Source organism: Aspergillus tubingensis, assembly GCF_013340325.1.
Source record: "Aspergillus tubingensis WU-2223L DNA, scaffold_8, whole genome shotgun sequence".
Taxonomy (NCBI): domain Eukaryota; kingdom Fungi; phylum Ascomycota; class Eurotiomycetes; order Eurotiales; family Aspergillaceae; genus Aspergillus; species Aspergillus tubingensis.
Genome location: NW_023336282.1, coordinates 3,835,503 through 3,861,363, shown reverse-complemented (window position 1 = coordinate 3,861,363; position 25,861 = coordinate 3,835,503). Strand labels below are relative to the sequence as shown.

Here is a 25,861-nt window from a genome sequence, read left to right as displayed (position 1 = left end):
CCTTATCGTGCTAGACTCTCGCCACGTGCCTGTATCGGGGAAAGATTGGATTGATTGAGTAAGCCACACTTCTTCTCTCAGCCATTCCATCATTCATTCATTGCCTTACGGTCTAATTCCTCCTCCCCCCTTTGCCTTCGACTACTTTTCAATCATAATTTTTCCCCACCGACTACAGGCTCTAACCCCAGCTCACCCTAGTCGTTCCTTATCGGCATCTGGATTTTCGCGACACCTTCCCGCCCTAACGGCCGCTCCCTTCCATCTGCCCGTTGACGTCGTCGGGGACGAACCCCGCATCGCCCAAGACGCTCGAAGCATACCCGCTTGCACTGGGACTCCACTCCCTCACATAGGCAGGCTCCTATATTCTGCACCTCGCTGGATCCTCGCCCCCCCGTCACCATGGACGGCATCGGGGAAGCGCCCGATGGCATGGGCTTCGACATGCCAATGCTCATGAACCAACAGCAGCAATTCTACGGCGCCTATGGACCGGATGGTTCGCCGATGGCGTCCGCTCACCAGAATATGTCTTACCAGGATGAACAGTCAATGGGCGCCGGAGAAGATACCAATGATGCGAAGAGGCGAAGAATTGCAAGGGTGAGTCGCTAGTGATGCGCATGAAGTGTTTTCGGGGAGTTCAGGGCGCTGATTGTTCGCCGCATAGGCATGCGACATGTGCCGGAAGAAGAAAATCAAGTGTGATGGGAAAATGCCCAAGTGCTCGCACTGCATCAATTACAAGACAGATTGTGTGTTCACACAAGTCGAGAAGAAACGGAATCCGCCAAAGGGGTATGTACTCCGTCTGCTACCGGTCCCTGTGTTCTATCTCGCTGACGGGTTTGCTCTTGTATAGCGCCAAATATATTGAAGGATTGGAAAACCGGCTGGGAAGGATGGAGTCGCTGCTCCGACTTTCCGGATTACTGTCCGAAGACGATGGTGGAAAGACTGATTTGGGAACGCTGGAGAAACGCCTGGCCGATCGATCGCTGGCAAACGGTGGCATAAGCCGCCCTAAAAGTCCGAACAAATTCACTGCTCCTCAATCCAACGCTCAATCGCAACCGACTACTTCTTCGCATCATTCCACCCCCCGTGTTGAGTCTCAGTCTAGCCCGCGCACAGCTGCTACGTCGCCGGAATCACAGAAGGAATCAGAAACCGAGGTTGAGGGCTTGTCGGATATGATGTGCTCGTTAGTGACGAACAATTGCGGAGAAACGCGCTATATTGGTGAGTGCTTTTGGATGATCCCAGCATGGGCTGGCATTAATAAATGACAGGGTCCTCTTCGGGGTTCTCCATTTTCTCTCCCAAGGGTATCCAGTGGGTCAACGAGAAGACCGGCGACACTTCCTTCCAAGACATGATATCTTCCGCCTATATCGACGACAACAAGTGGATGTATTGGAAGCCCGAGATATTCAGCGACATCTTTGCCCGTCGCGTGTTCAAGCCATTGCCGCCCAAGGAAGAGGCTATGTCTCTCTTTCGAGACTTCTTTTCCAACTTTAACTGTATGTTCCCGCTCTTCCACGAGCCGACATTCATGCACTTGGTGGAACGCCAGTATTCTCGGGATCCGTACGAAGGTTCTGGCTGGTGGGCTAGTATCAACGTGGTCCTGGCGATCTCGCACCGACTTCGAGTTATGAGCAATCTAGTGCCGCAGGAAGAAGACAAGAAGGCTTGGCTATACCTGAAGAACGCTATGGCTGTTTTGACCGAGCTTACTATGCGAAACACGGATTTACTAAGCGTTCAGGCCCTACTCGGCATGGTAAGTGATCCACTTCAGAAGTACTTTTGATATAGTCTTAGTGCTCATCGATCCGTAGTCGCTTTTCTTGCAGGGGACACCAAACCCCCAGCCGTCCTTTTTTCTCGTTGCAGCTGCCATCCGACTTTCTCACAGTATTGGTCTGCACAAGCGGGGTTCTGGATTTGGCTTGAATCCAGTGGAGGTGGAACAGCGAAAGCGAGTGTTTTGGATTGCTTACCTTCTGGACAAAGAGTGAGTCAGATTCCATGTACCTGACCAACTCCCGTTTAACGTTCAAACAGTATCTGTCTTCGGTCCGGTCGCCCGCCTGTTCAAGATGATGATGACATGAACGTCGAGTTACCGAGTGATGACCCCCCGGACAACATCGGCAACGTCCCGTTATCGGACGGTACCAAATTCAACCTGTTCAGATCCATGTGCCGCTTTGCCATCATTGAAAGCCGAGTGTACAAGCGACTTTATTCCGCCAAAGCATCGAAGCAGTCTGACGGCGAGTTGTTGAACACTATTGGAGATCTTGATAAAGAGCTCGAAGAATGGAAGGATAGCATTCCTGTTGAACTCCGACCAGAAAACGAAATCAAGACCACCCACACGCCCCTTATCCTGCACGTTGTTGTGCTTCATTTTGCGTACTACAACTGCTTGACTACTATCCACCGCATGTCCGTACATCATGGCTACTGGACGAGCCGGTTATCCAATTATGCGATTCAAGGTCTGAACGCGAGACCGTTGAATCCCAGAGTATTCTTGTCGGCAGTTCTCTGTGTAACGGCTGCGAGAGCTTCTATTAATCTGATCAAATACATACCCCAAGGAGATTTCGCCTGTGTCTGGTGAGTACTGCGCCTGAATAGACTGCCGGCCCGAAACTGACAGGGAAAAGGTTGATACTTTATTATCCGGTTTCCTCTCTGGTCACCCTATTTGCTAATATTCTGCAAAATCCTAATGATGCGCGGGCTCGCTCCGACGTCAAGTTGATGAACGTGGTCGTCAACTTCCTGTCTACTCTCGTCTCCGACGAGTCGAACGGAAGTGTCAAGCGTATGCTTGCTCTTTGCGGTGAATTTGAACGCATCGCCCAGGTAGTTCTCGACAAAGCCGAAAGAGACAGCCACTCGAAGAAGAAACGCAAATCTGCTCCCGACGAACCGCGGCATGCGCCAGGGCACACAGCAGATGGGAATCGCCAGCCCGCTACACCAGCCGCGAAGCCAACAGATTCAGCACCGCCGCAACCTCCCACGACCGTTCCCTTCTCATCTCCCTCGTTCTCTAATAATCCAACTCAGCCCGCAGCCAACATCCCTAATGAGCCACGAAATTTCACCCCAGGCCAGCCGCTCTCTGGTGCGAACGGGTTCACCACAAATCTCCAGGACAGCATGCACGGTCTATCAGGCCTTGGTGGAGACTTTGAAATGCTCAGTCCAGGTAACCTGGAAGGCGTGAACTTCGGCGACCAAGCGCCCTTCACAGCCAGTCCCGATACCCCTCTAGCACCCTTCCAACAACCCTTCGTCCCACAAGACCTCTGGCAAATGCCAATGACAATCGAATGGGACTGGGCAGATATGTCGAATAACTTCCCCGTCTTCGGCGATACCAACAACGGCCCACCGAACGGACCATAATATATGACGACACGAGGAACCCTCCCATTTTTCAAATCCATATCCTTACCAGTTCCAGCAGACACCTGGGGTCTTCAGCACGTACATACAGACAATCTGTCACTTCCTTCCTCTTCTCTGACTATATTATAACTCGTCTGAGCTTCCGGCGTTTTAAAAAAGTCTAGGACGCACGCGCACATCTATCACGCCACTCCACTATGATTGATTCTTCTTCTTCTTTCTTACTGTCACTATTTTCTCCTCCCTCCTCATCTACTTTTCTTCGGTCTTCTCTAAATATGTTCTTTTTGGGGGAAAGCTTTCTCAAGGGAAAGACTGCTCTTGATACTTTTCTGTGTTTACATGTTTGGCGTCGGTCGGCGAAATATACATCGGGTTTGAAGGTGTAATATTATCATACATACGTGATAGGTAGTGATTTACTATCAAGTTACAGTTACCCTATAAGTTGTTTCTCTTTCCGATTATTTTACTACTAACCATCCATTGCACATCGCTACAAATGAAAGGTCATGGTAGGACAGGTGCTCCGAGACACGTGGTTTCCAAATTAGGAACAACGAGTGATGAAAGAAGGATCAAAGTTACTGCACCATACACTAGATTATGAACATACAATGTTTCATCTTTCAAAAGACATCTTTCGGGACATAAAATACAGAAAAACAAAGGATGGCATGCATCTAGACCCACGCAGGACGTAAAACGTAGTGATTTATTCGTATAATGTATTGATTGATCGATTGATTCGTTAATCGAATGTAGAAGATGAACTTCCCTCCTTCACGGCACCCTCAGCCGGATCATAAAAATAGGGGATAATGCAAGATCATGACGTTCGGTTACAATGACCGAGATATAGTATAGAGTGTAAGGAAAAAAGTGAAGCAAAGGGAAATGGAGACCAAGAAATAATACGCAAAAACACCTTGACGGCTGGTACGAGGATGCAGCGACTTAATAGGTACAAAAAATTCCAAAGGACAAAGGAAATTGGTATAAACGGACATTGTGAGTGTGGGTGGTGGTGGTGGTGGGTCGGCGGACCTTGTTCGGTAAACCTGGCCGAGGTATACAAATCCTGGGGTAAAACTGGCATACATGCAAAAGGGGGTGTTCCAACTCCAGTTTCAACGCAACTAGTCAAAAAAGAATAACCGGCATTTACAGAAGTCGCGCAAAGCTCGTACATGTCATCAAGTGATGGCTGCGATACAGCGGTCTGGCCAGCGGTCCAAGGCTGAACCAGAATGAATATGAAGATCCGGAGGGTGGGAAGAAGGGAGTCTAGACGGACATGAGTCGTCGTTCTACTCTTCCATTCGGCCGAAGACGCCGTCGTCATCATCGTCTGCCTGTGTAGGCCGGCTTCCGAAGTCGACGTCCGCGTTGCGGTGCTGCCGCTTGGCACGGTCAGCATTGCCCGTTCTCACTTCTCGCTCATCGGACACCTTGTATGACAAGGAGGGGTTGAATGACAGCGAGAGGAAGTTCGGGGTGGTGCTGGAGAAAGCCGCATCGGTAGCATCTGTTCTCGATTGATCCAGGCTACGGCCCTGGTTATCGACGGAGCTGGCTTGATCCAAGTAGCGGGTAGGGAGTGGAGGCACCGGTGGCACGCTCGGAGACATTTGCTGTGGCCCCATGCGCGGGGTTCCAAAGTTGCAAAGTCCGATGGCAGCAGCCAAGTCAGCCTCATCGTCTTCGTGCAGCTTGGCTTCGGCGGTGGAAGGTCGGGTGTCGATACTGGAATGGCGGAAATGCGAAAACGCCGGTGACGCCCATGGGGCACTGCTGGTGAAGGAGCTCGAGGGACCGGACTGGTAGGAATGGGAGAAGTGGGCTGACAGGTTGCCAGCGCTGTACCGCTTGTCCATCGTTGCCGGCTCCATAGACATGTCTTCGTCGTCATCGTCATCATCTTCGTCCATCGGAGGCGGGGTTGTCTCAGCTGAGCTGAGGCCGTCCCGAAGCTCCGACGACGCATCTGGTGACGCGGAAGAAAGATCCGACTCGGCCTCTCCGTTCTCTTCCGGACCATCCTGAGTCATGGTGACCAGAACGGAGGCAGCCTCCAGCAACTGGACCTGCTGATGTTTGGAGATCAAAAGCTTCGAGGTAATTGCCCATGCAGGGTCGTGTTCCCACCTAAGTTCCATAAAACGTCAACCCACTGCGTCCCAGCACGGCATGAGAGAGGTAGAGGAGAGGAGAAGTGAGATCAGGGGAGCTGGATGACCACGAGGGCGACCTTGCACAGAGCCGACATGGCGCATTGCTCCGGACCGAGCCAGACGGCAGGATGGCATGGGGGGAGGATACACACATATGCTTGGACAAGCAGCTGCCATGCTTATACCCTTTCCCGCAGCGATCGCAGCGAAGGTCTGCCATGGCACGCTTCCCTTCGCCTTTGACCAGGTGCGATCCTTCGCTGGCCCGTCTGTTTCGGTTCTTAGTGCTGACCGGCTTGGGGTTCGGGTTATTGGCATCTGCATTTGTCAGACCCGTCGACGATCCATCGTTGGCCTGGTTGGGTGACGTCTTGCGAGCGACCGGCGGTTCTTGGCTGGGACTGTTCATGCTTCGTGAAAGATAAGAGCCGAAACCGGAGGGGGCTCCGACCGAGCTGGACTCTAGGCCCTTCCGGCTCCCGCGCCGATGAGAGGGCATCGTAAGCCCCGACCCATCGCCAGGAGCCTCCTTCATAGACGCCGCGACCGCGGCGGCGGCAGCATTTGCGGCGGCAGCGGTAGTAACGCTCTTGCGGCGAGTCACCCGGAAATTGGAGTTGACGGCACCCAGGGAGATGGAGTGAGAATGGTGGCGGGAGTTATGTTGGGGGAGCGGACGGGAAAGGGACAATTCCTAAGAGATAAGTATGACTGTGTTAGCCTGACCCACTGGGAAAGGGTGGTGGTGATTGCATCCACACATGACTATAGCCGGAGTGGCCATGAAAGGGAGGCTGGAGAGTTAGTTACCTTGAACGAGGCCATCTTTGAGTACGTGGACTCTCAGGCCTACAATTCGATGAATGCCCTTATTGTGGCGAGCGATGGAGAATGAGTAATCGATGCGGAGTGCTGGTTGCTGATAAGCAGCAAGTGGTGGTGAGGTTGAAGCTGAAGAGGAAGAATAAAAAAAAAAGAAGAGAGAGGCGAAAGAAAGGAAAGAGGAGAAAGTGAGAGACGGTTGGAAAGCTAGTTTAACTGGTAGGCGAATCCCAGGGATACGAGCGGGCGACCAGGTACCTGCGAGGCTAAGGGTAAAAAGGTTCAGGACCCAAGCACAAGCAAAGCAGTCAATCACGGGGGCAATTGGGGGGAGGGGGGTTGAGTCAATGGGCGGGCGAGATAGATTTAGTAGATAAAGGGAGAGAAAGATGGGTGGATCAATGAAAGAAAGGGGAGAAGGAAATAGTGGAAGAGTAAAGTAGAGGTAGAAGTGGAAGATGGAAGGGGAGGAGGAAGAAGTACAAGAGGGAGGGAAAGTTTAGAGGAGAAGAGAGAGAGAGAGAGTAAGAGACAAAAAGAGGAGAAAGAGGAGACAAGACCAGACAAGACAGACAGACAGACAAGACACAGACACAGAACCAGAGACAGTCACGACTAAACAGCTACTGTTACTAGTGAGTGGTTAACAAAAAAAGCTGCAGGGCGATGCAAAGATGGACGGATTGGATGGCAGCACGAGGCCGTCTGGCTGGGACGGGTTACAGCCCTTGATTGGATGAGGCCATTGTACGATTACTGCGACTTTACAGAATTACCGGAAATCTACTAAATTTAATGATGAATGACGATATGCTCCCGTATTGATCTAAATATTTTAAGGTAATTTTTACTCCCTTCCTTCCTCTTTTTGTTTTAATTTCATTACTTTTATTTTGCGGGGGGTGTCGCCATTTTTCCAATTTGGCCCTTTTTGGGTTCGCTAGTCCAAGTCCAGGAGTTGGCCTTGAGCAATGCGGGGGTTCGGGCGATCAGACACTGGGAAAAGTTGCTAAAAGTGCTCCATTTAATTTCGCCATTCAGCTTATCCGTCAGCTTCGGGCAAAATCACTAAAAAAAAAAAAAAAAATTGCCGCTGGTTTGCAGTCAACCTGACGATTATCTTACTTTGAAACAGTTGATTGATTCAATAGAAGGATTGGAATTCCTTCAGGATCTTCTGCTGATTATTACTACTATTATTATTACTTTTCTTTCTCACCATCCTGGTCAGGGTTTGCCCTGGTTCCTGACTAACCGGCGGCCAGCAAGAACAAGAACAACCAGGCAAGTGATGTGATTTGCTCCACTCGCATCGGGGTTCCGAGAGAAGTGGACTGGAAGGGAACGGGAGACCCAGGTCTGGATGGATGGATGATATCAACCAGTGCCTTGGAGGGTTCCATTGAGAAGAAAAAACATCTTGTCAAAAAATAAAAAAAAAATAAAAAATATTCAGGTCATAATAACACACAATTATTACAAAGGAGAAAAAGGAAGGAAAATAGAAAAACAAGAATGGTCCAGAAGGTGAATAATCCGCGGAGAGCTTTCATGGAATGTTTCTGCTTGTCTGTCTTGCTTTTTTGGCTGTCTACTATTTCTGGGAAATCTGTCGCAAAAGGACAAGTGTAGTTCCCAGTCCGTCGTCACCTGTTGGACTGATCATCCGTTCAGCAGCAGCCCACCAGCTCTGGTATGGATGGTGACACCCCAGACATTTTTCTTTTTCTCCCAAACTTTTTTCTTGCTTCTTCTTTTTTGTTTCTTTTTCTGCCTTGTTGTCTTTTAAGAAATAGTTGAGACGGTCTAGAATGAAAATAAAAAAGTCTCGTAAGAAAAAAAAAATAATAATATGTCGCCAGGTACAATGATCTCCGAAAAGAGAAAGAACAGGAAAAGAAATCCAACAGGTGACAATTATGATTTTCACTCCCTCCCAAAGAATCAGAGGAAACGAACTAATGCCAGTAATCGATCCATTGTGGTACAATGAATGGATGACTGACTTTAAGTGACTGACTTTCCCACCAAAAATCACTCACTCACTTTGCTGATCGGGGGTGCCCGCCCCGTGGCCATGACCATACGGTAATTTATTACGCTGCGATGGACCGGTCTAGGGCCTGCAGGTGGGGAGATGACATCATCGTGGATGACGATACCATACGGGTGATTGACAGAGGGGCCGGGGAACTGCCACCCGGTTTGGAGTACCGGTAATGTAATATGACGGGGTCACGGCCTTATCTCGAGACCCCCTCCATGGCAGCCCAGCCAAGTTGCCTGCTCGGGTCTAGCGCCGCCAGGAGGCCCAAATCAGTTGATAGCGATTGCCGCCCATTGTTACAAATAGGAATGTGCCTGGCGCGTCGAGGGGGGTTATCAGAGGACAACTATCTAGTCAATATTCAACTAGTTAGTTAACGACTAACTGTCTGACTAGCGATCGGGATGTGGTGCGCTGCACTTACAAAGCAACTCTCTAAAACTACCGTGATGCCTTTGAGAATAACTTACGCCTTTGTCCGTTGCAGTACGATTGGCCGCCTTCTGTTCGACAAACACAGCTCTAGATGATCTCAGGCAATGAAAAGGGCCTTTATCCTTCCATCGCAACATTTTTGAGGTGCCTCTGGTCACTAACAACGCGTCAACCTCTGTGTTATTGCTCTATCAGACGGGCCATGTCAATAGATGATGCATGAGCTGATCAATCGGTGCTGACTTGGCTCTTCCACAGCATATACCCAACGAACAGCTCCGATTTCGCATTAACTTTATCCTCAAAGTGTATTGCCGACATGGAAGGCCGACACGGATTGCCAGCGTTTCGGATGGGGACAATGCCACCAATGTAGGGTGATTTGTGCCTCGTTGTTGACAATGTGGCCATGAACAAACACGTCGCGTCGACAGGTCAACAACCAAAGATCATCTTCAATTACAGATGGAGGAGTAATTGGAGAAGGATTTGGAAGCTGTTTCATCACCGTTGGCCCTCAACCGAGCGGGGAACCTGGACACAATCGGGTATCTTTATAGCAGACAACCACGTTAACGAGAGGTCTTATAGAAGCATGACAAAAGGTATGGTATGATACTCGTACTAACTTCGCAGGTGGTATGAGGAGTTTTAACCGAACGTGGGTTGACTCGCTCGGAGCATCAGCTGTAGTCCGGAGTAGCATCCGACCGATCCATTGACCTGTGATACGCGATACTTTCTGCAGCAAAGTTACCACGAGCGTTGGTCAGGTACATGAAAAGAGAACGACTAGTAAAGTAAGGTAAGCATCAAGTCAGGATCGGCTTGTCGATCGGGCCTGAGGATTTCCGGTGATTCGATCCAACGGAGGAGAGTCACTTGCTCAGAGTGCAGTGGGTGAGATGCGACCGTTGCTGCAATGCATCAGATGCCTTCCACCCTCACTGATAATAGGAAATGGTAATGGAATGTCTTATAGTTAGGCACATAGTGCAGCCCCTCTCGTTGGTATTCAGCAATGCATCGCTAACTATTGTCGCTACAAAGTACTACTTAGCTGACCAACCTCTACCATCTCGATCTGCTGAACTGAACTAGAAGAATAAGGCTCAGTAATTCTCCGGACAGCGAGAAGCTAATCTTCATTGCGCCTCTAGAATATTCAGAAACCCGCATCGTAGCACTCCACCTTGCACATCATCCCCAAATAACCATGGATAGTCAACGTTCTTTCACGCCCCAAAAAAGGGACGGCCCTATACTTCAGGCACTGTTGTCTCCGATTGGCCGCAGCGGCAGTGGGTACACCAATCAATTTCCCACCGTGTGTCTATAGTAGAACCACTTCAAACTCCTCTTTTCCCCCTCACGCGCCCCTCCGAGAAAACTATTGAGAGAAGTCTCTATAATAAGACCCAGGCAGAAATGCTTCACTCGCGCCTTCGTCCTCTTCCTCGTCGACATCCCCTCCCCAACTCCGAGGACTCTGCCCCTCGTCCCGAGTTTGACGACCCCGATACTGAGGCCGACCCGGAGGAATCTTCCGAAGACCTTTTCGCCGCATTTCTCCCACACCTATTCCCAGATGATGCACCCTCTTTTCACGGCGATCCAGGCCAGCATCTCCTCTACTCGTCTCCCCGCTATGGCGATCTCGAAATCATGGTGCCCTCGTACCCAACCCAGACCGGCAAGCGCTCCCAGGAGGTAGCGGAGGGGCTACCCCGCCCCGACGGCCAGGTCAACCATATCGAAGAGGGCCGGAAGCTGTTTGCACATTTCCTCTGGAGCGCGGCCATGGTTGTTGCCGAGGCGGTAGAGAAGGCAGATGAGCTGGAAGCTAGTGGGCAATTGAAGAGTACGGATGAGCTTGCCATGTGGAGGGTGAGGGGGGAGAGGGTGTTGGAATTAGGCGCTGGTCAGTACTCCTCTTATCCTATCCACTAATGCTCGTAGATTATTACCAAACACAAATGCTAACATGTCTCCAGGCGCCGCACTACCATCCGTCGTCTGCGCCCTCGCCCAAGCCTCCACCGTAACAGCAACCGACCACCCCTCCTCCCCCGCCTTATCAGGCGCCATCAAATTCAACCTGGACCACAACCTACGCTCCCCCAAGGTCTCATCAACCTCGACGACCGTGACAATCCAACCCCACGAATGGGGTACCCTAGAGACCGATCCCTGGGCCGTGCAGAACAAGGCCAGCTTCAACCGCATCGTCGCAGCAGACTGCTACTGGATGCGCTCGCAGCACGAGAACCTCGCGCGCACAATGTGCTGGTTCCTTGCCCCTGGCGGGCGCGTCTGGGTCGTGGCTGGATTTCATACTGGACGGGCGATTGTCGCAGGCTTTTTCGAGACGGCAGTGCAGGCGGGATTGGAGATTGAGCGGATCTACGAGCGGGATTTGATTGCGGGCCAGGAAGATGGACGCGAGGTGCGTCGCGAGTGGGTGGCGCAGAGGGAGGGAGAAGGACCGGAGAACAGGAGACGGTGGTGTGTGGTTGCGCTTTTGAAGAAGAAAGACGATAACTAAGAGGGTGGATGGATGGGATGGATGCGCCATGAATAACGACAATGACACAGCATAAGCATAGATACAACAGCGAGAGCCAAGACATAGACATTCACATATGCCTTCTAAACTTACTTATATAACTCTATACCAAATCTATACTAAGTACTAGAATCATACCCTCTGAAAACACACCGTGCAAACACCCTGTCCTTCCCTCCCCCCAAACCTAAACCTCGGATACTCAACCCGTCCCCAAACCACAAACTTATCCTCCTCCCCATCACCACCAGAAGAAGTACTATCAGCCCTAGTAAACCAAGCAACCAACTCCTCCTCAGTCCAATTACAACTCGTAACAACCACAAACCCACCCTTCCTCACCAACCCCCTCACAATCCCGGGATATCTCTCACAAACCCTCCTCTGAACCGTCTTTCCCGACGCATGCCCTTCAGCAGCACCATCAGAAGCAGGAATAACCTCATCCGACAACGAAACAGCATCAAACGTCCCCTTATCAAGCACGATATCAAACCCGCCCTTATCATACGGGAACCAATCCACCTTCCCTTTCTTCCCTCCCTTCCCATCACTCCCTTCTTCTTCAGAAGTAGTAGTACTAGTCTGATACACATCCCCATGCAAAATATCCCACTCCTCGAACCGAATATTCGTATCACCTCCTTCCCCATTCCCCTCTTTTACCCCCTCATCCCCCTCATCCGAATCAGATTCTTCATCCGAATCAGACAAATAAGCCGAATGAATCCTCAACCTCTGCAACTCCCTCGCCAACTGCACACTCCTAATGGAGTAATCAATGCCCACCATAACACCCTTATACCCGCCTCGCTTTCTCAGTAGGGCGAGCATGCTCCCGTTGCCGGTGCCGAGGTCGAGGATAGATGGAGCTTGCTGCTCATCACCATCTTTACTATTGTTGGTGTTAGTGTTCACCGGCGCAAGCGGAAACTCCTCATCCGTCAGAAACTGCAGGACTTTATCGGGGGCATTGTGTTCCGAGAACCAGGATGTGCCCGGGTCGGAGTCGTCGTCTATATCATCTTCTTCGGATTCTTCGGAGGAGGATTCTGCGTTGGGGTTGGGGTTGGGTTTTGTGGTGGTGGTATTGGTGGTGGTGTGTTTTGTGGAGAGGTGGGAGAGGGTGCGGGCGTAGAAGGTTTCCCAGCTATATAATTTCAATTAGATCATTATGTTAGTACTATGGGGGTTATGTGTTGGTTTGGGGGTATGTTGGTCGAAATAGGTAATTTGGGTATGGTGTATGAGGGGTAGCGGGGTAGAGTGGATGAAAACTTCGTTGGTTTTCATATGAACTCCGGATGTATGCTGATGTTGGCTGCTACTACTTACTAGTCTTTTGTGCCTAGTTCGCTAGGCGAGAGATGCGCCGGATGGCTGTCGTCGGCCATATTGTCAGACTGTCCTTGTGTTCTGATCAGAGGCAGATTGGCTGTGTCGAAAATTCACAAGTCTAACCTGCATGACGTTTCAGTAGGTTCAATGCCAGCCGCTCGGCACTCGGCCCGCTTTAAACCCGCTACTACAAAGTAAACTCCATACGAACTACAAACTACACTACATACATTGCTACTGCTACTGGTATATGTTCTTGTTAACTTGATTCAATCACTAGCCCCAGGGTATTTCGCAGCTGAAATGCCAATATCGACAACACAGAATGAGTGGACGAATACACAGGGTGCATCACAAACGAACAGTAATAATATTACAAGTTACCAGGCAACTCTTCGCCGCCTTTTATCATCTTTTTAACACCCAGGACGCCGGTTGACCAAACGCATGCAATGTCGACGCACGGCCTTGAATGCAACATGGGCCGCTGGTTGACCAAGGGAATGAAATTGCACAGTGGCAGATGTATGAACGAAAGAATAACGACCGTAAGCCCGCTTTGGTCATCAAGTCATCAAATCAGGAGAAAAAAAGGGAAATGGTAGAAGCGAATAGAAAGAGAAAAATGCCACCACAGCTGAAAGAGAGAATGACGGTAGATCAGTAGATCATAATGAAAGCTGTAGAGATGGGACAAGGTCAACACGAGTAAACCTCAGGTGTATATGGTCATGGAATCATTTCTTGGACGTAGCTCCCGGAAGCCCGTCCTCAAGACAATCTGTCTTGGACATTATGGCAGAATTACAGAAACTCATCAATATTCCTCATGATCAGGCGCTCATTGCCTGGAGGCGGTGATCGAGGGTCTGCAACTCGCGACCCGAACCGCAGCCCGTGGGGACCGTCGTCCTCGAGGCAGTCGGCAATAGAACGCGAAAGAGGCGGGGCAAGAAATCCAGTCGTTCTCGGCGAGAAAAGCGAGTTCATTCCATCTGGCATGTCTTGCACGAAGACGTCCGTCTTAGCCAGAGAACATGGCCCGCCTTCGGGACGCCACGAAGGCGCAGTATATTCGGGTTGTAGAGTTTTGCCCGTCGGCCCCAGGTGATATGTAGCCTGCCGGAAGGGCAGTGGCCGGGGAGACAAGCTGCGCTTGTGTGAGAGCGACTGTGAGAAGCCTAAATCCTCTATCGACAGAGGCGTCGTCTGGTTAGACGACACCGATAGAGAGCTCATCGACGACTGCGAAAGGCCGTTGGACGAAGCTGGCTCCGCATCCGAACTGCCACTGAGAAAGCCCGGCGTGCTGGCTTCCGAAACATCTGTCCTGGCTGTTTGGGGTGGCTGAGGCTCGGAGCACCTGCGCGCCCCGCCGACAAACCACTCCTCCGGGGCCGCTTTCGAAAGCTTGCCGCGGAGTAGCCGAGAACGAAAGTCCGTCAGCTGATAGATCAGACTCATGTTGGGGCTGACCCAGCGACTACGTTCTTTAACAAGCTCGTAGACCGAGTTAAAATCCAACTGTCGGTTTTTGTAGAGACCATAGGCGATGACCAACGATGCCGATCGACTAGCACCCAGCTGGCAGTGGATGAGTACCTTTTTACCTTCCGAGATGCGAGAATCGATCAACTCGCAAAGCGGGAAAAGATCATCCAGAATCTCGGAGTTGTGGTCCCAACCGACGTGGACATATTCCGGTCCAGACGAGTCCTTCTGAGGTGTGGCAGGCGAAGAGTCGTCATTTTGGGGGAATTCAAAGGCAGACTTGAAGGATGCATCGGACATGGCCGTCCACGGTTCTCCAGTCGACAGTCGCTTCGTACTTGCCGACCCATTGCGCAAGGTGCTGACCACCGTGCCGGTGCTACCAGCAGTCGCGGTGAACGGATTTGCCACCTCCTTGGCCACATTCACGACCACATCGAATTGCGAAGCTTCTTGCGCGGTCGGCTCCAGGTACAGGAAGACGCCAGAGTCATAGATTTGGATCGGTCCATTCGGATAACCTCGCTCGTTGCGCCGCGTTGACTCTCTCGAGTCGAGATGGTCATCCTCCTCTTCCAATTCATGCAGCACTCCCGATCCTTCGTCGGGCACCGTTTGCAGAGGGGAGAGGTTGCTCTCTGACGCACCCGACGGTCGCCGGGCACCATGATGGGTCATCGGTCGGGGCAGTTGCATGCCACCCTTCGGGCCGAATGATGGAGAAAACACAGACGTGAGGGACGGGGAGGACTCGGTGTGGCGCAAAGCGTGCGGGGTCGGCGGCACATCATTACCGTTGCTTGAAAAGGACCGATCAAACCCAGGAGTGCGGATCGTAAGATTGGCGGGCTTGCGGCGCATGCCCTTCGGTGGTACATGAATTGGGGAGGGCGGGGCGGAAAGATGGTGTTGGGAGGTGGTTTCTACGACAGAAGCCGTTGCAATAGGCGGGCGGGACCCTTGCGATGGCAGAGGCATTCTCAGAGAAAGATTCTTGAGGTTGCGTGCGCGCCTGCCGGGGGAGTCGGGCCGTGCGACATTTTGGCTATCCGTTGACGGTTTCAAGTCGGTGGTCGGAGCCGCCGAGTGCGTTTGGCACTCAGCCTTGTGGGCAACTGGCATAAAGGTAGGATATGATAACGGCATGGATGACGGAGATTCGGGCGAGGAGCTCGGGGAGGTATCCACGGCCGAAGGAGGATCGAAGGTGGAGATGGTGGTGGTGGGAGACGAATCAGTGGAGCCTGATGTCATCGATGATATACTTTCGCGATGTTGAAAGGGAAGTGGGCGTCGCGATGTGTTGACTGTGACATTGGTTGGAACCCTAAGTGGTTTGACGAGTGAAGTTCGGTCCTTCGTGTCGGGGAACTCGGGCGACCTCCCAAACACAGACATAAAAGAAGGGAACGAATCCGGGGCTGACGGTGAGCTGGTTTGCACAGGCATCGTGAGGCCCGGGGAGGGTGGAGATGAGGAGGTACACCTGCGTTTGAAAGGGGACACCCTCTCAGGATCGCAGCTGCTATAGATCGCTGGCGCAAATAATGTAGCCGTAGCACAAGTATTGCCACCAGCCCGGGGAAGACAAGATAGAGTCGCACTTGCTACCAGCGCAAATGACCTTTTGGACAGAGGACAATCAGCTTCCATGTTTCAGCTTATGTTGACCTTCGATGGTAGAGAGGCAAGCACGGCTGCAAGGAGGGTGAAACCAGAATGGCGATCGGCCAGCTTGAAATGAAACCACGAGAGCTACCGGCGGTTGTAAGAGAACCAGGGGAGAAGCAGCAGCAGCAGCAGCAGCAGCAGATGATGGATAGAAAGATAGGACGAAAGCCATTCACAGAGGGGTCCCAACAAGGTCCGAGACTGGGAACATACCAAGGAATGCCGCAAGAGAACTGTTGCCTCTTTATTTGGAGGAAGTTGTCAGTGATAGGCGTAAAGGATTGTTATTGATAAACGTCAACGGGAAGCAACAACGGCGACATGGATAGAAAGTCGAAATCGGAAATAGACAATTAAGATGAAGGAGGGATTGACAAGAACCAGAAAAGAAAATAGAAAGAAAAGAATAAGCAGAGAACCAAGGGGGGTGGAGGTTTTCTGGAAAGTGATGGAGGGCACAATGCAACTGGGAGGAATAGCCGCCCGGTGATTGTGTGGGCAGTCGTTCCTCCGGGGAATGACGAAAGAAGCAGCAGTTGTGGGAGGGTCTCGGTCACAGAGAAGAAGAGGAGAGGGAAGGGAGCAAAGAACGACTGCCCACCCACCCAAAAGAAAAGAAAAGCAGACTTGTGGATAAAGAAGCAAGTCCCTGTGATGAGGAGGGGGGGAAGGGAGAGGGGGTTTAGTTTTTTTGGTGAAAAAGAAAAAAAGGAAGAAAAAGGAAGGTAAGAAGAGGAGAGGGGGAAAAGGTAGAAGAGGGGAAAGGGAAAAGAGGAAGATCGAGGGTGAGTCGAGCCAGCCAGAAAGGAAGGGAAATGAGCGAAAGAGAGAGTAGTAAGAGAGTGAGAGGGAGAGTAGCGAGCGCGTAGTAAGAGAGTGAGCGCGCGAGACAGAGTGAGAGAGTGAGTGAGTGAGTGACAGAGCACGAAGTACTACTAGGCTAGAGCCAGTCTGTCTGTCTTCCCGATGGCAGGCACCACAGCAGCAAACAACAGTAACCGCAACAGCAGCAGCAGCAGCAGCACAAGCAGTAAGTTCTTTTTTAGTGGCGGCAGTCACAGCAACGGCAGCAAATAATAAGCAACCGAACCCACCCGAGCGCTAAGAATAAACCACCGCACGGTATGGGAAAAGACGCCGTGACTTGCCAGACTTGCCAGACTTGCAACAGAAAAGAAAAATGTAAAATGGTAGCAGTTCGTTTTGGGACGGGAAAGGGAAAGGGCGGATGTCCTGATTGGGTCCGGCCGGCCGTGTTGCTGTCAGCCAGCCAATCACCAGCTTTTACGCTGTGAAAGTGGATACCCAACAGCCCCATTCAGCCAGTTGGTACCACCCAATCAACGCCCGGTCGAAGCAGAACATCCAGCGCCTGCAGCTCTAAATTTAGCCGCCCGGGTTGGTGTGCAAAGGCTGGAATGTGCATCATGGGCGCCAAAAGCACGCAAATCAGATGCCAGATTCACCCCAACACCGGCATGTCAGAGCCACCCCATCCCAGCATCCTCCTCCTCTTCCTTCCCTTTCCACCCCTCCAGCCTGGTCGTGGCAAGTAACCACTCAGGTTGGCCCCATCGCCCGGGGGATGAAGGGAACGGAAGGAATTGGATGGGAAAAACTGGGAAGTGATGGCCGAGTGGGTAAGGTTCCGATACGGCGACAAGGGGGGTGGAGAACAGTCATGAAAATCAACTGGGGGTTCCTCTCCAGCATCATGAGTTGCAATCGTGACGGGGCATTTTCTTTTGGGGTCTCTCTGTGCTCTCTGTGCTCTCTCTTGCTCTCTCACTCTCTCACTCACTCACGCTCGCACTCAAACTCTCAATCAATCTTTCAATCCCTTTCACTCCCATTTCCCATATCTGAGATCTGGCCGACTCTGTCGAGGTCTCCCCATTTCCACTTTGAGGTCCTCATCGGAGAAGTCCAGATGCAGGAGAAAAGCATTCGATTGACTGGAAAAGGAAGGTAAAGGGAAAAAAAAAGAAAAGGTAAAATGGTCTCCACAATAGGGTGCCACTGGGAAGGCCGCAAACGATAGTTGGTCCAGGAACAAACCAACAGAGGCAGTGAAGTGCGATGGGGGGACTAGTGTGAAAGGACCCAGAGATGACATAAACCCAGGAAGAGAAGGAAAACAGCAACGTAACCGGAACAAGGACGATATTAAAAATGACAATAATAATGAACTAAAAAAAAAGATAAAAGCTGTCTACATACCTGTAAAGCTCTTCCTCTTGTCTGAAGGAGATGGTCCGTTCAGCCTCAACAAAAACCGGAGTGAGGCTTGGGATCAAATATGCCGGTAAGAGTAGTGACTCCAGGAAGAATTTCAATCCGTACACCGGGCAAACAATTGTAGAGCTCGTAGCGACGGTAGCTCCGGGCGTACAGGAATAAGGAGTGTGGACAATCGGTCAGGGTAGAAGAAGATCAGAAGAAAAGAAATGGTTAAGAAGACTTCCAGAAGTCACACAGAAGAAAATACTGTCTGTTTAACCCACGAGGGTAGTAATAATCAGACAGACCCGGCAGGATACGTATCCAAGCAACCTTCTGCACACACACACAACAATAATAATACCGTATTTGGGGAGGTTGTCCGACCCGCTGGGGGAGTGCACGGTTCGCGCAGAAAGGTTGTTTGCTGGATGCTTAATCAAAGGGTTCTTTGTGGTCAAGCCGGCTTGAGAGAGAAGACAACAACGAAAAGAAGCAGGAAAAAAGCACGGGCAACCCCCTCCAAAACAAACCGGACGAGAAAGTAGACTGCAAGAGATCAGAACTTAAGAGAAACACAACTTTGAGGGGTAGAATCGCTTTTTTACTAGATGCGGATGGCGATTCAGCAGGGACCTCTCTCTGGCATCGAGCCTATGAGAAACAGGTAACGGCGCGGAGGGTCACAGGCTAAGGTGAAACGCAAAGGCTGACTTGACTGGGGCTAAGTTGAAGCGATCCACCTTCCCAGACAAGCCCCTGGAAACGGTGGACCGTCCGTTATTGGCAGTGTGGGACGAGGAGAAACCGCGGCACGGTTGGTGCTTAGTACTCCGCCGCAACGAAAAGAGAGGTCGGATTCTGCTTTTTCTTTTCTTGAACGGGATGATTTGTTGTGGTTCCTTCAGGAGGATGTATCATCTCACTGTTTCAACCGGCGCGCTCGACAACCGCAGTCCCCGTATCAACCATCTCGGACACACCCAAGGATAGGATCATTACCACAGTTCCGGACCTGCAAACCTCGCCATCGGCCACTGCAGCTGAAACACGCAGGCAAAAGAGGGCGCGCGCTAAGTCAAACCAATGGGGACGGCGGTGGAGGGGTTCAGCCCGGCTTGAAACACGCCAATCCAATGCTAAGCCACTAGTCCGCCTCCGGATGGGGCTCGCAGTCACGTGTGCGACATCCTCCGTCACACGCCGCCCGCCTATCAAACACTCGCGACCGTGGACGATCAACGCCCGCTTGACGTGATTGAATTGGTCCCAGCTAACTATGGTCTCAAATTTTCAATGACCATGGTGGGTGTACGCAATGATGTTCGTTTGAATGCCAAACCTAAGGTCAATCATGGGGTCTTGTTATTCAATGATGTGCATTGCATTGCGTCGTTAATTGCCAGGATCCTATCGGTCAACCGCTACTGTCTACGGCTGACCGAAGACTGCCGCGCTTACGGCTCCTCAAAAATAGAAACGAGCAGCGGCAGAAGCAGCAGCAGCAGGTGCAGTGCTACCCTGTCAGGCCGTCAACCCTCAACAATCTCGCAGCTCGATTTGCCTATCTACTGGCCAATATCCCATGGATATGCACAAACTGTCCTTGCAACTGATGTCACAGATTTATAGACAATTGATGAAACTTGACCCTTCTGGTTCCAATCCCACGTGGCAGCAATGTCTATCTGAGACTATGGGGCCAGGGCTCTCTCTTCTGGTTACTGGTTGGAGCCATAGAACTTGGACCGCCCGTTCGGCATCACGTCGGTGATTGCTGTGGGGAGGGTTTGATTATGAAGTACGTGGGCGAAAATTTCCCCTCGCCAACTAACTCACGATTTAGTCAGTCATCTCTCCTTTTGTCATTATTCTTGACTAATCGGTTGCGCACATAATTCTAGGCAGCATGATAATTACAGAATAAAGTGGAATCGATCGCCTTCAAGCCGGAGCTCCTGGGTGACCACGATCTGCTGCCGATGACAGAACTGGCCCTAATCCGAGCAGCTAGACAAGCTAATGTGAAACAGGTCCCTCAGATAGATTGTTTCGAGAGAATAGCCTCGCAGCTTCCGCACTGAATCATTTGACGTTTGGATCCTAATCTTGTTGGAGGAGCTACCCCAACCAACAAGCTCTGTCCAGGTGCTTGCGGAACCAGGTTGGTTGGAGATTTGTGGTGCTGTTTCGTCTCAACCACCTAACAACTACCTCGTGGACGGAAACTACCGAGTCGGTCACTGATCCTGAGCACTACTCTGTACATGACACATGACAGCATTTCCTGCCGTTGGCACCGGCCTGCACGGGCGATTCCGCTCCACTGCAGCGTTGCTACCTCATCGGCTAATGCCATGATGTCTTGATAGAGCTATATTGACTGTCGATCTGTTTTGATTCGAGTTATGATACCCAAGCGAAGTGCCCCAGTTTACACCTGTTCGGATGCAACCGATGAAAGGGTCTCAGCTACTCAAAGTCGAAGACACAGCAAGCCAATGCGCCGTTCCCTCATATACGTCTCGCACCAGGCTGCGTGGTAGGTAAGCTAACGATTCGTCTTAGTTCGCTTGAAATTGAGACCCTAACACGACCAACTGCTGTAGCACGGTCACCGCACCAATCGTAGATCTAAAGGATTCGGCCGTAGCAACTAGCAAGTAGTCCTGCTCGCTGTTCGGGATCGGATGCCATAGGCTAGAACGCGGTCTATGGCTGGCCCTCATTTAAGGCCAATACGGGGGCATCCCGGCCCGAATTAATTCGACTGATTCCTAAATCTGCTTTGGCCCAATCTCTAAGGGCTGTGGTCACCTGGACTGCTGTCCGAGACGTTAGCATTCAAGCCGGACGTACAGTACCGAACGCAAGCAAACGAGCAGTCACGAGAGGTTTCTAGGGTCCAATTAATATTACCACTTTCACTGTTGCTAGAGGCGGGGGGGGATGACAAGAGTCTGTCTCTGAATGGAACTTCTGTTTACAGCTGTTGTCATGAACGGTGTACAGTATAATCTATGGTGTAGTGGGTGAATTTCCCCGATGGTTTGACATAGAGCATTCCTATAATGGCTCGCGAGCCGAGGCTGGAGGCGGACCTTCAGATAGATGGGTAGAAAGAACCATTCTCTATCTTTTTCTATTTCTAAATTCGTGCGCATTTACTTGCGTTTGTGTGTGCGAATGCCAGCGTGACTCGACTATAAGACATCTTTACCGATCAAAACATGAGGATAGCGAGCTTGACAGTGATCCAACCACGGGACGTTGGGAGTGAACCATGGTTCACTCCCTATAATCTATGATGTCTTGCTGGCGAAATTTTCACAGAAGGAAGACAACAAGAAAATTCGAGGTATAGCCCTTCCACACGGACCATGAGGATCATTGCTAAGCGAAGAGCGTAGGGTTGAAACTGGACCGTTGAAGGGGAAAGGGACGAGGGGGAATATGGCCAGTCTGAACCCGATTTAGAGATTTGATATCGGAAGGGTTTCAGAATGCAGGGAAAGCCAGCCTCAATTCCGATCTGAAAGACTTGGGGAGGTGATATCACAGATCCGTTGTCGATAGATGTTATTCTCCGGTCTGACGCCTCCTCCGTCTGTCTCCGGCAACCCTCTTCTCCTTCTCCCTCTCTCTCTCTTTTACTCCTTCTCCCCACTGACCTCCTGCGATCCCGTCCATAACCAGCTCAAGCAGGTTAGCAGTTACAGAATAGCCCAGCCACCCGCCAGCAACCGTTCCGTCCGCCGTTTTATGTTCGAGTTTTAGTATCGAATTGACCTCCTGTCCACTTTTATTCCCTGGCGTCCCAGGCATTTCCCCTCTTTTCCTTCGCCCTTGGGAGCCTCAAGGCGAGTCAGTTATAATTAGTAGTACGTAGATAGGAGAAGCGAAAGAGAGAAAGATCGCATGGTAGATATTTTTAATTTGCACATCGTAACTAGTATAATAATATTATATGATGTCCACCCCGTAGGTCCACTTCAGTAAACAGATCATATTATTTCCTCTTTCTTTCTTTTTTTTTCTTGTCACTCCGTAATTTTGTTTTTTCTTTTTTTACTTTTTTCGCCTATACGTTTGAGATTAATTTTCCCCAGTGTCAGTTGCCTCGGATCGCCTCAGGATCCCGGGTTCATGACTGGAGGAAACGACCATCCAAGTGATTGATCGAACAATGCGTGTGGATGCCTGACCGGGTGGTGCAGTTGCAGATGTCCCCAGACGCAGCAGGAGCTGGCAATGCAGCCTCTCCTCCTCCCCTCCCCTCTTACTCCTCCTACTCCTCCTCTTCCTCCTCTTTCTCCTCATCCCCAGCAGACCATCGTTTCAACTCTCGACGCCGGCGAAAAACCGAATCCGCGGTGCACCCGCCCATCCATGTATCGCTCGAGGACCCGTCGGCTTCACTTTGTCGCCGTTCGATCGTGAATCGGGCCCGAACCATTACTTTCAGTGCTGGAGCGACGTCAGAGACAAACCCAAATCTGACCGGTTCTTCGTCCCCTCAGCGAGCCTCTCGTCCGGACGCAAGCCCCAGAACTCCACCGGAATCCCAACGGAGCCAGACTCGAGCTCGAGGGCTCACCCCGAGCCTCCGTAGTTCCGCCGTGGCCACCATGATGTTGCGAGCGGACGATCCCCGTGACGCGGGCAAAGCAGCCGCGCTAACAAGCCCATCCGCCGGCGCCAGCGACTCTCCTTCAGCACCGACAACAACAACACCCAGTGCTTCCTTTGCCTCTCCTTCGCCGTCGGCTTCCACCCCCGTTGCGTCGCATCTCCCCTCCTCCTCCTCTTCCTCTTCCGTTCCGCCCGTCCCTCGCCTCCCGCAGAGCCGTTTCAGCTTCGAATATCAGTATCCCCTGCGCAAGCGAGCCCTGACGTCGCACCTCAGCGCGGCCGCCTCTGTGCTGAACGGCGACGACACGCCCCCGGGTCCCGACCCGTCCCCTACTCCCCAGCGCACTTTCTTGTATGACAGCCCCCGGCGCTCCGTCCCCAACTTCCATCTGTCCCACCTTCGCGATCAGGCGCTGCTCAATTCGCAACCACCGTCGCCGCGACGGGCCCTAGAAAAGGATAGCGACGCCGCGCGGCCCCTGGACGCCAACTCGACCGTCCGTGTGTTGAGTCCCAATGCAACGAAGCGTCGAAAGTCGTCCCTTTACGCTGAGCAGTCGATTTCGGACGTGAAGAGCATCATGCCATCATCCACCGTGACATACTCCCAAGGGAGATTGCTTGCTGACGAGCGCAATCGCGCCATGAACGGCCTGGATCGTCAGGGAGACGGTAACAGAACCCCAGTCGCGGACGATTTTCGCTCCAAAAATGAGGATGTATTTTTGAATATCGCAAGATCAGACTCCGACCGTCGTGAGTCGCTGGGGCGCTCAGAACTCCGGCGCGTAAGTAACACCAGACCTGTGATTCCTGTCAATAAATTGGTATCCTGTAGACTGACCAGGCCATTGTAACAAACTTACAGTCGCGATTCAGAATGTCCGGTAGTGCGCTGCGTTCTCCAACCTCTCGGGTTGCCGAACAGACCCCTTCTCCGGAGCAACTTCGCTTGAATACCTACGACAACCCCTTGCATTCCCAAAATGATCCGCCATCCACCCCCCACACCTCTGTACCATCATACTCTTACTCGGCGTCCGCCCATCCGCTGGATGAACATAGTCGTTCCTCCTCCTTGGCGTATGCTTCTGGCTCAAGATCTACCATTGGCCTCCCTCGAAGCCGATTGGGTCGCACCAGCCCAGAACCCTCCCCATACAGCCCCGAATCGCACCTCGAAAGACGGGGTTCATTGCACGAGTCGCGAGCATATCGACATTCCGCTCTTTCAACTATCCGAAGCAGTCGGCAACCGTCCAGCTCCGAGGCCACGGAACGCGCCCGATTCGAGCCCGACCGGTCCCGTCAGGATGGGACGGAGTCAACCTTGTCGACTAACGCACCTTCTACTGTCTGGGACGAGTTAGAGGATCTAAAATCGCGGATCAAGAAGCTAGAATTAACGGGCAAGCTTCCGCCCTCATCCCAGGAGGCGATATCATCTGCATCCGGAGACCGACCACGCACTGCGACCACGACGGTTACTACGGTGTCATCCTCACCGAAGCGCGGCCGCAAATCCAGTATAGCAACAGGCGATCTCGACCAGAATGCGGCCCCGAGTCCGGTCCATCCTCTCTTACAATCGGCCTTGACCAAGTCAAAGGAGGTGTTGGGTAACGAAGTCTACGCAGCCCTGGAAGTCACTGTTACCGATGCGCTTGCGCTGTCTACCCTACTGTCGTCCAACAAGGCCCCATCGGGCGGTGTTTCTATTGTCAATGGCTACCTTCCATCAGACAGACAAGCTAGGCGCAAGGCTGACAGTGTATGCCGCAGCTTAACTGAGCTGTGTCTCGCACTATCTGATGATCAGCTTCGCCGGCAGCCGTCCACGGCCCTGGAGGTAAAAGCGGATGAACAACAAATTAATGGCCACGATGACGACGATACCATTACACCTACGCCTCCATTTCGCCGAAGCACAATCCAGGAGCCAGAGAGCCTTTCCAGACGGCAAAGCAACAGCAGAGTCACCAGCCGTTTAGAAGCACGTCGGGCTAGCATGGCGAACAACGCGGCTTCAGACAACCAAAACAACAACAAGGGCACTGATCAGGGTCCAGATGCCAAACTGACACAGTCGCCTGGATCTTCGGCGCCTGTGAGACGATTGAGCCGACTCTCAACTTCGTTGCGGACGAAGAGGGTGCACACCGATGACGATAATGCGCCGGATCAGAGTCCACAGCCTCGATCAATTCAAAGAAGCATGACAGACATCACCAACTCAGCAGCGACATATCGTGTCTCGCCCCGGCAACGGATTTCGCATGGATATGCGGCGTCGCAATCGATAGCTGACTCCAGTCCTGAGCGAAATGTCAGATATTCAACCCCATCCCAACCGTCGCAGCTCCCTCAACCTCGTACCCCGACACTTTCGCAGTCAGCGATCCCGCTCCGTCGGAGCATATTAACGCCCGGCTATGTCCCCGCAACATCCCGCTCCAACATTCAGGCGGGTTCACGCCGATATGGACTGTCTCCTGGTATTGGCTCTGCCGCTCTCGGTGGTGAGATGCCAACCGAGGACGCCATGTCCACTACCCCTCGCCAGGAGCCTTCGCAGACAAGAATCATCGCCCCATCGCAAAAGCTGGCTGCTAGCTACACACCGATTGCGCAGAACCGCCTGCGCGCGAACAGTCTTGGAGCGCGACGATTCGGTCTACGGCAGCGGCCGATGGCCGTTTCTGATGAGGCCGTCAACGGTCTCGATCAGCGCGTTGACTGAAGTTTGCGTCCATTATCCAGAAAAACTCCACGTCGTTTACGCCCTCCACCTACCTTATAACGCAGCGACTCAATCTTGGTATTTGATTTTCAGTTCAGCCGGCGTTACTCTGTTTTCATTGTATTCAGCGGCCTGCCAGGCACACATTATGTCGAGGTGTACGAAGCGCTTTCCGCCTGCATCTTTAACGAGGACTTCCGATTCAAGACCTGATTGACTGACTGACCCTTGCAAAACAAACCAAAACACATGCATGCATTCTTGAACTCAATGCATTGTACGAG

The 25,861-nt window shown here is 51.8% G+C and overlaps 6 protein-coding genes across 6 annotated transcripts; 3 read left to right on the top strand and 3 right to left on the bottom strand.

Moving 5' to 3' along the window:
* Nucleotides 1-405: 405 nt before the first annotated feature.
* atrR (transcription factor atrR) lies at nucleotides 406-3,438 on the top strand (the record flags this gene model as incomplete). The annotated part of the gene is made up of 7 exons (XM_035502671.1): nucleotides 406-606; nucleotides 674-801; nucleotides 866-1,245; nucleotides 1,296-1,792; nucleotides 1,851-2,026; nucleotides 2,077-2,637; nucleotides 2,688-3,438. 7 exons carry the CDS (start codon nucleotides 406-408, stop codon nucleotides 3,436-3,438), a joined length of 2,694 nt encoding a protein of 897 aa, XP_035358564.1.
* A 1,313-nt stretch (nucleotides 3,439-4,751) lies between these two features.
* AtWU_07561 (putative C2H2 finger domain protein) lies at nucleotides 4,752-6,440 on the bottom strand (the record flags this gene model as incomplete). Its single annotated transcript, XM_035502670.1, has 3 exons — nucleotides 4,752-5,589; nucleotides 5,768-6,309; nucleotides 6,426-6,440. 3 exons carry the CDS (start codon nucleotides 6,438-6,440, stop codon nucleotides 4,752-4,754), a joined length of 1,395 nt encoding a protein of 464 aa, XP_035358563.1.
* Nucleotides 6,441-10,347: 3,907 nt separating this feature from the next.
* Nucleotides 10,348-11,464, top strand: AtWU_07560 (putative nicotinamide N-methyltransferase; the record flags this gene model as incomplete). The annotated part of the gene is made up of 2 exons (XM_035502669.1): nucleotides 10,348-10,840; nucleotides 10,914-11,464. 2 exons carry the CDS (start codon nucleotides 10,348-10,350, stop codon nucleotides 11,462-11,464), a joined length of 1,044 nt encoding a protein of 347 aa, XP_035358562.1.
* Nucleotides 11,465-11,617: 153 nt separating this feature from the next.
* AtWU_07559 (putative S-adenosylmethionine-dependent methyltransferase) lies at nucleotides 11,618-12,879 on the bottom strand (the record flags this gene model as incomplete). Its single annotated transcript, XM_035502668.1, has 2 exons — nucleotides 11,618-12,635; nucleotides 12,821-12,879. 2 exons carry the CDS (start codon nucleotides 12,877-12,879, stop codon nucleotides 11,618-11,620), a joined length of 1,077 nt encoding a protein of 358 aa, XP_035358561.1.
* Nucleotides 12,880-13,627: 748 nt separating this feature from the next.
* Nucleotides 13,628-15,967, bottom strand: dspD (putative protein-tyrosine phosphatase; the record flags this gene model as incomplete). The annotated part of the gene is made up of 1 exon (XM_035502667.1): nucleotides 13,628-15,967. One exon carries the CDS (start codon nucleotides 15,965-15,967, stop codon nucleotides 13,628-13,630), a length of 2,340 nt encoding a protein of 779 aa, XP_035358560.1.
* A 6,461-nt stretch (nucleotides 15,968-22,428) lies between these two features.
* On the top strand, nucleotides 22,429-25,577 carry AtWU_07557 (putative LPXTG-motif cell wall anchor domain protein; the record flags this gene model as incomplete). Its single annotated transcript, XM_035502666.1, has 2 exons — nucleotides 22,429-23,625; nucleotides 23,706-25,577. 2 exons carry the CDS (start codon nucleotides 22,429-22,431, stop codon nucleotides 25,575-25,577), a joined length of 3,069 nt encoding a protein of 1,022 aa, XP_035358559.1.
* Nucleotides 25,578-25,861: the final 284 nt, after the last annotated feature.